This window comes from Salvelinus sp. IW2-2015, linkage group LG15 (genome assembly GCF_002910315.2).
Source record: "Salvelinus sp. IW2-2015 linkage group LG15, ASM291031v2, whole genome shotgun sequence".
NCBI classification, from domain to species: Eukaryota; Metazoa; Chordata; class Actinopteri; order Salmoniformes; family Salmonidae; genus Salvelinus; species Salvelinus sp. IW2-2015.
In genome coordinates this window covers 31,412,318-31,425,631 of record NC_036855.1, presented here as the reverse complement: position 1 = coordinate 31,425,631, position 13,314 = coordinate 31,412,318, and the positions used below count along the sequence as shown (strand labels likewise).

The window sequence follows — 13,314 nt, the reverse complement described above, 5'->3', positions numbered from 1 at the left end:
AAGTCATCGCCTATTCAAATCCCTGTAATATTGGATCTGTTTGCACTTCCTCGCCTTCCACTAGATGTCAACAGTCTGTAGAACGCTGAATGAAGCCTCTAGTGTGATGTGGGGCCTGATGGGAGGTGTTTCAGTCATTGGTCTGGCAGATTGCCAGTTCTTGCTCACGCGCTTTCCTCATGTAATCGTCTGCGTTCCATAACTTATACAGACATGAAGGAATGCTCCGGTTGGAACGTTATTGGATATATATGATAACAACATCCTGAAGATTGATTCTCTACTAGTTGACCAGTTTATTCGACTTGTAATATAACTTTTTGAAGTTTTCGTCCGACGTTTGCCTGCATCTGCGCGAGCGTTTGGACACGTGTACTACACATGCTAGCAAAAGTAGCTAATTGGACATAAGTAATGGACATTATCGAACAAAACAACGATTTATTGTGGAACTAGGATTCCTGGCAGTGCATTCTGATGAACATAATCAAAGGTAAGGGAATATTTATGATGTAATTTCGTATTTCTGTTGACTCCAACATGGTGGAGAAATGTTGTAAATCAGAGCGCTGTCTCAGATTATTGCATGGTGTGCTTTTTACATAAAGTTTTTTTTTTTTTTTATCTGACACAGCGGTTGCATTAAGAACAAGTGTATCTTTAATTCTGTGTAAACATGTATCTTTCATCAAAGTTTTATGATGAGTATTTCTGTTATTTGACGTGGCTCTCTGCAATTACTCCGGATATTTTAGAGGGCATTTCTGAACATGGCGCCAATGTAAACCGAGATTTGTGATAGAAATATGCACATTATCGAACAAAACATAAATGTATTGTGTAACATGATGTCCTATGAGTGTCATCTGATGAAGATCATTAAAGGTTAGTGATTCATTTTATCTCTATTTCTGCTTTTTGTGACTACTATCTTTTGCTGGGAAAATGGCTGTGTTTTTCTGTGGCTATGTACTGAGCTAACATAATTGTTTGGTGTGCTTTCCCCGTAAATCCTTTTTGAAATCAGAAATGTTGGCTGGATTCACAACATTAGCTTTAATTTGGTGACTTTCATGTGCGATTTCATGAAAGATTGATTTTTATAGTAATATATTTGAATTTGGCGTGCAACATTGTTTCTGGATTTTGGCCACCTATCCCAGAGAAGTTAAGGATCAGCGTGGCAGATGTATTGTTGCCTACTCTTACCACCTGGGGGGCGGCCCGTCAGGAAGTCCAGGATCCAGTTGCAGAGGGAGGTGTTTAGTCKCAGAGTCCTTAGCTTAGTGATGAGCTTCGTGGGCACTATGGTGTTGAACACTGAGCTGGAGTCGATGAACAGCATTCTCACATAGGTGTTCCTTTCGTCCAGGTGAGAAAGGGCATTGTGGAGTGCGATTGAGATTGCGTCATCTGTGGATCTGTTGGGGCGGTATGCGAATTGGAGTGGGTCTAGGGTGTTCGGGAGGATGCTGTTGATATGAGCCGCGGGGCCGTAATCATTRAGGCAGGTTACCTTCGCTTCCTTGGGCACAGGGACTATGGTGGTCTGCTTGAAACATGTAAGTATTACAGACTCAGTCAGGGAGAGGTTGAAMATGTCAATGAAGACACTTGACAGTTGGTCCGCGCATGCTTTGAGTACACGTCCTGGTAATCCGTCTGGCCCAGCGGCTTTGTGAATGTTGACCTGTTTAACTTCTTGGTTGATGTTTTTCCTTTGAGAAATGAATAAGTAGAGCTGTTCAGAACGAGGGTCGAGTCTAGTGTACTGTTGTGGTTGGGGCGCACGACCTGAAAGCTCGCTCCACTTTGTTTTTGTCCGGTATTGAACAGTTTATTCCGTCTTAAATTGTATCGATTATTTACGTTTAAAAATACCTAAAGTTGGATTAGGAAAGTTGTTTGAAATGTTTGGATCAAGTTTACAGGTAACTTATTAGATACTTTGTGGTCATGTTCCGCGAGTTGGAACCGGTGTATTTTCAGAATCAAACGCGCCAAATAAATGGACATTTTGGGGATATAACGACAGAATTAATTGAACAAAAGGACCATTTGTGATGTTCAATGGACATATTGGAGTGCTAACAGAAGAAGATCTTCAAAGGTAAGGCATGAATTATATCGTTATTTCTGACTTTTGTGTCGTGCCTGGTGGGTTGAATTATGATTTTCATGTGTTTGTTTGATGGGGCGCTGTCCTCAGATAATAGCATGGTTTGCTTTCGCCGTAAAGCCTTTTTGAAATCTGACACTGTGGCTGGATTAACAAGAAGTTCATTTTTAAACCGATGTATAACACTTGCATGATTTATGAATTATTATTATGAGTATTTCTGTTTTTGAATTTGGCGCGCTGCTATTTCACTGGGTGTTGTCAAATCAATCCTGTTAACTGGATTGGCGCGCGAAMGGATCACTAAGAAGTTAAAGGTTTTGTTCACGCAGTTCACACAGTCATCCAGAACAGCTGGTGCCTTCGTGCATGCTTTAGTGTTGCTTGCCTCAAAGCGAGCATGAAAGACATTTAGCTCGTCTGGTAGGCTTGCATCACTGTGAAGCTCGCGTCTGTGTTTCCCTTTGTAGTCCGTAATAGTTTTCAAGCCCTGCCACATCCGACGAGCATCAGAGCCGATGTAGTAGGACTCAATATTAATCCTGTATTGACGCTTTGCTTGTTTGATGGTTCGTCTGAGGGCATAGCGGGATTTCTTATAAGCGTCCGGATTAGTCTCCCGCTCCTTGAAAGCGGCAGATCTAGCCTTTAGCTCGATGCGGATGTTGCCTGTAATCCATAGCTTCTGAGTCACTGTGGGGACGACGTCATCGATGCACTTATTGATGAAGCCGATGACTGAGGTGGTGTATTCCTCAATGACATTGGATGAATCCCGGAACATATTCCAGTCTGTGCTACCAAAACAATCCTGTAGTGTAGCATCCGTGTCATCTGACCACATCCGTATTGAGCTAGACACTGGTACTTCCTGCTTTAGTTTTTGCTTGTAAGCAGGAATCAGGAGGATAGAATTGTGGTCAAATTTGCCAAATGGAGGGCGGGGGAGAGCTTTGTATGCATCTCTGTGTGTGGAGTAAAGTTGGCATGCTGGTAAAATGTTTGTAAAACTGATTTAAGTTTGCCTGCATTTAAAGTCCCCGGGCCACTAGGAGCGCCGCTTCTGGGTGAGCATTTTCTTCTTTGCTTTTGGCCTTATAGAGTTGGTTGAGAGCGGTCTTAGTGCCAGCTTCGCTTTTTGGTGGTAAATAGACGGCTACAAATAATACAGAGAACTCTCTTGGTACATTGTGTGGTCGACAGCTTATCATAAGGTACTCTACCTCAGGCGAGCAATACCTCGAGACTTCTTTAACATTAGACATCGCGCACCAGCTGTTATTGACAAAAAGACACAGCCCCCCACCCCTCGTCTTACCAGAGGTAGCGTTTCTGTTCTGCCGGTGCATGGAAAATCCCGCCAGCTCTATATTGTCCGTTTCTTTGTTCAGCCACGTCTCGGTGAAACATATGATGTTACAGTTTTTAATGTCCCGTTGGTAGGATAATCTTAATAGTAGGTCATCAATTTTGTTTTCAAACAATTGCACGTTAGCAAGAAGAATGGAAGGCATTGGGAGTTTACTCGCTTGCCTACGGATTCTCAGAAGMATCCCCATTCTGTGTCCCCTTTTCCAGCGTCTTTTCTTCACGCAAAAGGTGTGGATCTGGGCCTGTTACAGTGAAAGTAGGATATCCTTCTCGTCGGACTCGTTAAAGGAAAAAAAWTATTCCAGTCCGCGTGAGTAATCGCTTTTCTGATGTCCAGAAGTTATTTTCAGTCATAAGAGACGGTGGCAGCAACATTGTGTACACAATAAGTTAAAAAATAAGTTACACAAAACGCAAAAAAAAAAAAAAATATTGCACAATTGGTTGAGAGAATGTAAAACGTCAGCCATGTTCTTCGGCGCCATCTCTTGCAGGTTAGGAGAATCTAGCCATGACCGTAGCTACCCATCTAGCCCAACAACTGGTCACACTCACAACCCTCCCCCAACAGCCTCCCTGTACAGACACATATGTATTAGCTAGCCAACCACAGAACCCTAGCTACCTATCCAAACAACCGTCCCCCAACAGCCTCCCTGGCCTCTACAGACACACACATCCTCTTCAGACCCCCAGCCCCTCCTTTCCTACAGCCACTATAAATCTGCCTATTTATCACAGACCACTGAAAGGAATTAGACTTACCAAATATATATGGAGCACATGGGGCCTACTAGTTGTTTGGTGGTATCACAGACTAGCCATTGCAAGGTTTCATTACAGAAGAGAAATGACAATACTACATCCCACATTAACGCTGGAATCCTTAATGTTGATGTTGTCCGTTTGTGATACAACAACAAAGAAGTTACTGCAAACAACAAACACTGTTTATTCCCCTCAGACATCGTTGCGTGATGGAAGAGCACAATATATACTGCAATTTTACGCTCCTCAGCTCGGCAACAAAAACTATTTGAACTGTGGTGGGGCGGCCAGTGGCGCCGTTTTCCCCTACTGCGGATTCCATCTTTAACTGTGCCTGATTGAAATTAAATAACGCTAAGGATAAATTATCAGTCACCTTTTACTAACTGGTGGAGCCCATCAGGACCAATAACACGACCAGTCTAATGCCCAGCCCCCACCCCTTTCCCTCATCCAATCCCAGCCGCTCAACCATTCCCTTAACCAATCCCAGTGAGTCAGGAAGGATACTGAGGACCAGTGAGACGAGGGCTCCTGCGGCCAGCGCCACACGTACGTGTGCCATCCAGTAGTCAAGTGCGGTGACGGCCACCCGGTAGGTGAGCACACACTGCAGGCACACAAAGAGCAGACCGGCGGGGAACGTCACGCCCGCGCCAACGTAGTGGAGAGACTTGGCATGGTCAACCTGCCCAAGGAGGGAAACATCTTATTTATCTATTCATGTATTTTTTTACTGTGATTGAAAACATACATMTAATGCACAAGTGAACCCACTCCGAATACCCAAATCCTATTGACGTCCCCCTGAACCCTCCCACTCCTATGCACATGGCCACCCACATCCGCCCATACCCCTTGTTTTTTAACTTATGGAGACATGTTAGAAAACACAGGGAATCACCAAGTGGAGATAACAAATGAGGAAAATATAGAATATATAATCTACCATCACTTAGTAATTGTCGCTCTAGCCAAGAGTGACAGATATGAGACCATTTTGGACACACCCATGGAATCAGCCTTTACGTAGAGTAATGAAGTGAGAAGAATCACCTGGAAGTTGCCCACCATGACCAGTCCTAGAGCGTTGGTGCAGCCAGACACCAGAGCGCTGGTGTTAATCCAGCAACGGTGGCTGTGCTCAATCACCTGGGCATAGCGCAGAAGGCACACCATCACCACTGGAGAGACAGAGAGCGAAAGAGAGATAGGAGCAGGAAGGAGTAGAGGAAGAAGGGATGGTGAGAGAGGGGGGAGGGCAGAGAGATGGGTGAAGAGGAGCACAGGGGAAAGGGGTCAGAGTGAGGGTGATATATAAGACAGAAATGGAAGTAATGGAGGAAGGTGATGGATGATGAGGGGGAGGAGTGGAGGAAAGGCCACATCCATTATTGATCGCAGAGCCTATTTGAAGCCCTGCTGCACGTGCTGCTAACTAATGGCTAACATACACACTAGTATTTATGTGTGCCTTGCAAAAGTATTCATCCCCCTTGGCATTTTTCCTATATTGTTGCATTACAACCTGTAATTTAAATTGATTTTTATTTGGATTTCATGTAATGGACATACACAAAATTGGTGAAGTGAAATGGGAAAAAAACTACTTGTTTAAAAAATTCAAAAAATAAATAACGGAAAAGTGGTGCGTGTATGTATTCACCCCCTTTGCTATGAAGCCCCTAAATAAGATCCGGTGCAACCAATTACTTTCAGAAGTTACATAATTWGTTAAATAAAGTGCACCTGTGTGCAATCTAAGTGTCACATGATCTCAGAATATATACACATCTGTTCTGAAAGGCCCCAGAGTCTACAACACCACTAAGCAAGGGGCACCACCAAGCAAGCGGCACCATGAAGACCAAGGAGCTCTCCAAACAGGTCAGGGACAAAGTTGTGGAGAAGTACAGATCAGGGTTGGGTTATAAAAAAAATATCWGAAACTTTGAACATCTCACGGAGCACCATTAAATCCATTATTAAAAAATGGAAAGAATATGGCACCACAACAAACCTGCCAAGAGAGGGCCACCCACCAAAACTCACAGACCAGGCAAGGAGGGCATTAATCAGAGAGGCAGCAAAGAGACCAAAGACAACCCTGAAGGAGCTGCAAAGCTCCACAGCGGAGATTGGAGTATCTGTCCATAGGACCACTTTAAGCCATAAACTCCACAGAGCTGGGCTTTACAGAAGAGTGTCCAGAAAAAAGCCATTGCTTAAAGATCAAAATAAGCAAACACGTTTGGTGTTCGCCAAAAGGCATGTGGGAGACTCCCCAAACATATGGAAGAAGGTACTCTGGTCAGATGTGACTAAAATGGAGCTTTTAGGCCATCAAGGAAAACGCTATGTCTGACACAAACCCAACACCTCTCATCACCCTAAAAACATCATCCCACAGTGAAGCAGGGTGGTAGCAGCATCTTGCTGTGGGTATGTTTTTCATCGGCAGGGACTGGGATACTAGTCAGAATTGAAGGAATGATGGATGGCGCTAAATACAGGGAAATTCTTGAGGGAAACCTGTTTCAGTCTTCAAGAGATTTGAGACAGGAGGTTCACCTTCCAGCAGAACAATGACCCTAAGCATAATGCTAAAGCAACACTCAAGTGGTTTAAGGGGAAATATTTAAATATCTTGGAATGGCCTTGTCAAAGCCCAGACCTCAATCCAATTGAGAATTGGTGGTATGATTAAAAAGATCATCCAACTWGAAGGAGCTGGAGGAGWTTTGCCTTAGAGAATGGGCAAAAATCCCAGTGGCTAGATGTGCCAAGCTTTATAGAGACATACCCCAAGAGACTTGCAACTGTAATTGCTGCAAAAGGTGGCTCTACAAAGTTATACTTTGGGGGGGGGGGGGTGAATAGTTACACGCTCAAGTTCAGTTTTTTGTCTTATTTCCTTGTTTGTTTCACAAATGTTTTTTATTTTGCATCTTCAAAGTGGTAGGCATGTTGTGTAAATCAAAAAGAATTGCACCCCCCCAAAAAAATTCTATTTTAATTCCAGGTTTTAAGGCACAAAATAGGAAAAATGCTGGGGGGGGTAAATACTAGAGGTCGGACGATTTGATTTTCAACGCCGATCCGATTAATCATCGGACGATTTTTTATATATTGTGTTAATAATTGACAATTACAACAATACTGAATGAACACTTATTTTAACTTATTATATAATAACATCATAAAAATCAATTAGTCTCAAATAAATAAGTGAAACATGTCAATTTGGTTTAATATAATGCAAAAAAGTGTTGGAGAAGAAATGTAAAAGTGCAATATGTGCCATGTTAAAAATCTAACGTTTAATTAAGTTCCTTGCTCATTACATATAAAGCTGGTGGTTCCTTTTACAAGATGAGTCTTCAATATTCCCAGGTAAGAAGTTTTAGGTTGTAGTTATTTAGGACTATTTCTCTCTATACCATTTGTATTTCAATATACCTTTGACTATTGGATGTTCTAATAGGTACTTTAGTATTGCCAGCCTAATCTCGAAAGTTTGATAGGCTGAAGTCATTACAGCAGAAGAGCTTGCTGGCAAACGCAGGAAAGTGCTGTTTGAATGAATGCTTACGAGCCTGCTGCTGCTACACCGCTCAGTCAGACTCGCTATCAAATCATAGTGACTTAATTTAATAATATATAACACACAGAAAATATGAGCCTTAAGTCATTAATATGGTAAATCCGGAAACTATAATTTCGAAAACAAAACATTTATTCTTTCAGTGAATACAGAACCGTTCCCTATTTTATCCTAACGGGTGGCATCCATAAGTCTAAATCTATTACAGTCTTGCTGGTTACATTGCACAAACGTCAATGTTATGTCATAATTATGGAAAATTCGGGCAAAATAGCTCGCAACGAGCCAGGCGGCCCAAACTGTTGCATATACCCTGACTCTGCTTGCAATGAACGCAAGAGAAGTGACACAATTTCCTCGTTAATATTGCCTGCTAACATGAATTTCTTTTCACTAAATATGCAGGTAAAAAGATTACTTGTGTATTGATTTTAAGAAAGGCGTTGATGTTTATGGTTAGGTACACATTGGTGCAACGACAGTGCTTTTTTCGCGAATACGCTTGTTAAATCACCCGTTTGGCGAAGTAGGCTGTGATTAAATGATAATTAACAGGCACCGTACATTATATGCAACGCAGGACAAGCCTAGATAAACTAGTAATATCATCAACCAACTAGTGATTATGTTAAGATTGATTGTTTTTTATAAGATAAGTTTAATGCTAGCTAGCACCTTACCGTGGCTCCTTGCTGCACTCATATTACAGGTAGTCAGCCTGCCAGGCAGTCTCCTCATGGAGTGCAATGTAATCGGCCATAATCGGTGTCCAAAAATGACGATTACCGATTGTTATGAAAACTTGAAATCGGACCTAATTAATCGGCCATTCCGATTAATCGGTCGACCTCTAGGAAATACTTTCGTAAGCCACTATATATATATAGCTGAGACAATGTGTACAATATCAGTTGTATAGGAAATTCTGTAAACTATTCAGATTAACTCAGCACACAATTGACTACAGTACTGAAAAGAAGATTCTGTGAGGTGATATATTCTTGAAACCAATCAGCAAAAAGCTGATAGAGTCTATATTTACAGGTCTATAAAATAGGTGTGTAAACCCTGAGCGCCAAGTAACTACAAAATACATATTGGTTTCCTTACCTTGTAAGCAGTCTATGGACAAGGTATGACACCAATCCATGCTTTGGTTTAATTTCCCTGGCACTGTTTCCAAATCCTTTTGTAGCACAAAAATAGCAGGGAAACAAAATCAAAGCACAGATTGCTGTCATACCTTGTCCATAGACTGCTTATATGGCAAGGAAACCAATGTGTCGTTTTGTAATTTGGGTGAACTATCCCTTTAAAGATGGAATCCACAGTAGGGTAAACAGCGCCACTGTCCGCCAAACGGCCGTTGTTATTGTTTTTGTTTTGTTGACGAAGCGGAGGTGAGGAGCATCGGCCAATGTGGTAAAAAAATTCACAATCTGCTGCTCTATCGTGCATGCAATAACGTCAGAAGGAGAGACATTTTTTGTTATTGTTTGCAGTAACTTCTTTGTTGTTGTAATATCGCAAGTGGACARAGCAGTTCCAACATTAAGGATTTCAGCTTTAAACACTAATGCAAAAAAAACACTTTAGCGTAATGGCTGGGTAAACCCTTTTCACAAAATAAAAAAGGTGCGTAAACGGAGTTTGCTCTTCACTACATCAGTGATGAGTGAGACAAAGGACACAGRTTATTGTCAGTGTGAGTGAGTGGGCTGTGGAGTGATGAGAGAAGAGGTCTGCGTCACAAATGGCACCCTATTGTTCCCTACATAGTGCACTACTTTTAACCAGAGCCATATGGATGCCATTTGAAATGGAGAAGAGGCCTTACTTACCCATGAAGGCTCCAACATTCCCGATCAGACTGAACAGGCAGCTCTCAGGGGGGAAGGAGCCACACTTACTGTACAAGACACAAGATGGGGGAGGAAACAACATGTCACCGAAAACGAATAAGAAATCCACTCACTAGACTTAATTCATTGAATGACATTGACTAGGCCTATATATGCCCATGATTCAAATGTTAGGAAAAGGCCTTCATGTCACTGGTTTATTACAAGGTTGTTACTATTTKTCTTCTGGTCTGGTTACAAGGCTAAGACTTTGTAGATGAATGCATCAGTCATTTTATTGTTGTAAATACCATTGTAAATACAACCCATATTTATGTTTATTTATTTTGCATTTTGTACTTGGAACTATTTTCACATAATATGACATTTGAAATGTCTTTATTCTTTTGGAACTTTTGTGCGTGTAATGTTTACTGTTCATTTTTGTATTGCTTTGGCAATGTAAACATATGTTCCCCATGCCAAAAAAAACATAAATTGAAATGTAATTGAAAGACAGAGGGCGCAAAGAGAGAGAGATAATATAAATGAATGAGAGAGAGAGAGAGAGAGAGTATAAATGAATGTAACACCTGATGAGGGGGATGTCCTGTATGGTGCAGCATGTCTTTGGGGAGCCTGGCCTGGCTATCTCCTCTGTACATGTAACATTGTAGGACCTGCAGATAAGACAGAAAAACTATTAAATTAGCTATTATTCTTTTCAAGCAGGTGATATACTGCAGTATATKAAGTCAATGTAGGCTATAAATCCAAAGACAAAACTGGGTCTTCTTTACTACCACTGCTTTTAATGAAACTCTCAGTGAAGCACTCACCAGTTCTCCACCGGACAAACGTGATGGTTCATCACAGCCATGGCGTAGCTGCGGGGAAAAACAAACACAAATCAACAATGATTCAAACCCACAATCATGAATTTCTTATGAATATTTCTCTTTCAATCACTTTGTGATACATGCATGGCCGCCAGGACTCACACTATCCATATCCCTGTGATGGAGAAGGCAGAGAGGCTGACAGGCAGGARGATCCAGGCAGTCATTGGGCTGGCAGTGTGCCGGCTTTGTCCAAAGCATGAGGGAAAGGAGGGCTTCAGGCTGGAGAAGGTAGCGAGACAATGTGGGGACCAGATGGGGACACTAACAGGCAGGGAMGACATACATGGAGGGGGGGCATGAGAGTAGGACAGGGGGACGGCACACTGCTTCTGTTGCACCGCTCAGTGCCTGCAACCAGCAGCTGTCTTTACCACAGAGCAGGAAGAAAGAGTTGAACAAAAAGGCCAAATGTGAGGTGGAGGGGAGCAGAGAGAGAGGGAGGAAAAAAGAGACAAAGATGAACATTTAGTTTTATTTTTCAGTAGGGTGACTTGACTTTTTGAGWTTCCTTCATTATAATAAATAATATCAGACACCTCAGGAATTCTAAAATCAGATGGCCTAGGCCTACGAACAAACACAATAAAATAAGCCTTTTTCACAAAGGTTGGCCTACCTACAGAAGACAAACAATCTGACAACAGGTAATTGGTCAAATGAGTGTGTTGAATGAGGCCAAAAGCAGAGGCCATCATAAAGTGGTGATTTTGCACAATGTGCAGTTTAGAACTCTGACCTTTGCTCAGACTAGAATGAACTAAAAATGACCGTTTCAGAGGAAATCCCACTGTAATGCTCCAAATAAAACAAGCTCTTGTTTTCCATAACCACATTGAGAAATAACAACAGGTGAAGAGGTATGCAATAGGATTTCCTACAATGTTGGGGGCTGTGCAGTGAACACATCTCAAATGAGAGACAATTGTTTCCTTATACAATTACACAGGGAACAGATACAGGGAGAGGTTGATGATACTAAGCCAGTTTAGGCCTATTTCCTGTCTAGGCAATTTCCCCATTTAACTGGCTCTCTCTTCTCAAGTCTCACAATGACCAACCCCTCCACTGCAGCATCTGACTTTGTAAGGCTAGGGCGGGGGTCTCTCTCTATCAAGCTAACTAGTGGTAGTTTATTTGAGGTCCACCTGCAGCAAGCAAAAAGGTTTGGGGTARCTCCAATTGATGTATGTATGATGCATTGTTGAACTGTGGCTGGCATGGATTATCAACTCACCATCGGCAGATTGTCAGAACACCGGCTGTGTTAGCTAGCTAATTAAAGCTATATTCTAAAATTGTTTACATTTTAGTACACCCTGCAAATGTGACAAGTAAACTAGCTAGCTAGCTCATGCATTTTATCCCAGTGCGTCTTTCCTCCTAGCTAACYACATCTCAAACTGATTGTGTATGGACCAACACACGCTAGCTAAGCTAACCAAGGGCTAACTAGTTGTTAGTTAGCCAACATTCAGCGCTGCTAACAAGACACCGGTACACTTTAGAGCGGTAGTACATGTAAAAATGTGTTCAGACAGCCAGATTGTTTCAGATGGCACAACGGTTAGGTGGCCATTTTTCTCAAATTTCCACACAGCAATTAGCTAGTTAGACCACTAGCTGGCTACGGGCTGGCAATCGAACAAAAGAGGGGCTATATTGCCTGGCTGGCTAGTTTTGACCCACCAAGCWATTTTATGCTAGTTAGCTTTTGAAAACAACAGTACGTTTACACATGCTCGTTAAACGTCCACAACGTTGTATCTGTAAAAATACATATATAATGAAAATCCCTATTTACATACCCCAGATCCTGCTACTCCCACCACGGACCTCAACAACCTTGGTTTCCCTTTAAAACTACAATATTTCGGGCCCCACGCGATCGTGCGTGCCACTCAAGCACCGACACTGTAACTGTAGTTTTTTTGCGCGACAATGGATGAAGGACAACGAGTAATGGACTACATTAACCATCAACATCACTATCAATGGCCGGGCCTTGYCCATAGATAGTGATGAGGAGTCACCATTCATTTGATGTATTCAGGGTCACTCAAATARCGTTTTAAACTTTGTTTTATTATCGACGGTTACAGCTGACTTCAGGATTGTATATCGATCTGCTGTCCTTAAACATAAGTCATCTGATTTATTTGTTTCAGTCTCTAAATTATTTAATCAAACTTTTCGCCACCAGCTCCTAATATCAGGGCATAAGAACTGTATCGTGAGCTCGTTTTCTCCGGTTTTCTATGGCTAAACCTAAACTAGTTGGCTAYTCCTCATTGCCAAACTTCATAAATACTGCTCCCTCAACTTCAAAACTCCTTTGCTAGTTATACAATCATTTAACTAAGAAATTCGCTGGAAAGAAACTTAAAGTATGTATTGTTTTGTTGAATACTCATGGTTCGACATGTCTGCCATAAAACCACCGTGGCGAAGGATATAATTTGCCGCGTTCAAAACAACGGGGAARTCGAAAATCTCRGACTTCGGTSCGTTCAATCCATTTKGGAACTCGAAAAAACGAGATCCGACTGSGAAAATTGATTTGAACGGCCATCCAACTCGGGCCTCTTCACRGACMTCATGATTTGATCTCGTATTTTCCGAGTTTCCAGTTGTTTTGAATGCGACATCAGCTCCACCGGCGTCATTGGCTTGGGGTATGCCGCGTTCATGTTCTAGTCGGAACTAAGAAAC

General features: G+C 42.0%; 1 protein-coding gene across 2 annotated transcripts in view; it reads right to left on the bottom strand.

Annotated features, from left to right (window-relative positions):
- LOC111974127 (transmembrane protein 150A) overlaps window positions 1-12,612 on the bottom strand; it is a 19,243-nt gene extending 6,631 nt beyond the window's left edge. The window contains exons 1-7 of one of the 2 annotated variants that reach the window (XM_024001717.2): window positions 12,411-12,612; window positions 10,705-10,966; window positions 10,543-10,590; window positions 10,297-10,383; window positions 9,704-9,771; window positions 5,315-5,442; window positions 4,769-4,946 (exon numbers count right to left, since the gene is read on the bottom strand). In XM_024001717.2, coding sequence (XP_023857485.1) covers window positions 4,769-4,946; window positions 5,315-5,442; window positions 9,704-9,771; window positions 10,297-10,383; window positions 10,543-10,590; window positions 10,705-10,886 — 691 coding nt within the window. In that variant the 5' untranslated portion in view covers window positions 10,887-10,966; window positions 12,411-12,612. Of the gene's footprint in view, window positions 1-4,768; window positions 4,947-5,314; window positions 5,443-9,703; window positions 9,772-10,296; window positions 10,384-10,542; window positions 10,591-10,704; window positions 10,971-12,410 lie in introns of both variants that reach the window. The other variant, XM_024001716.2, reaches the window with a different exon arrangement.
- Window positions 12,613-13,314: the final 702 nt, after the last annotated feature.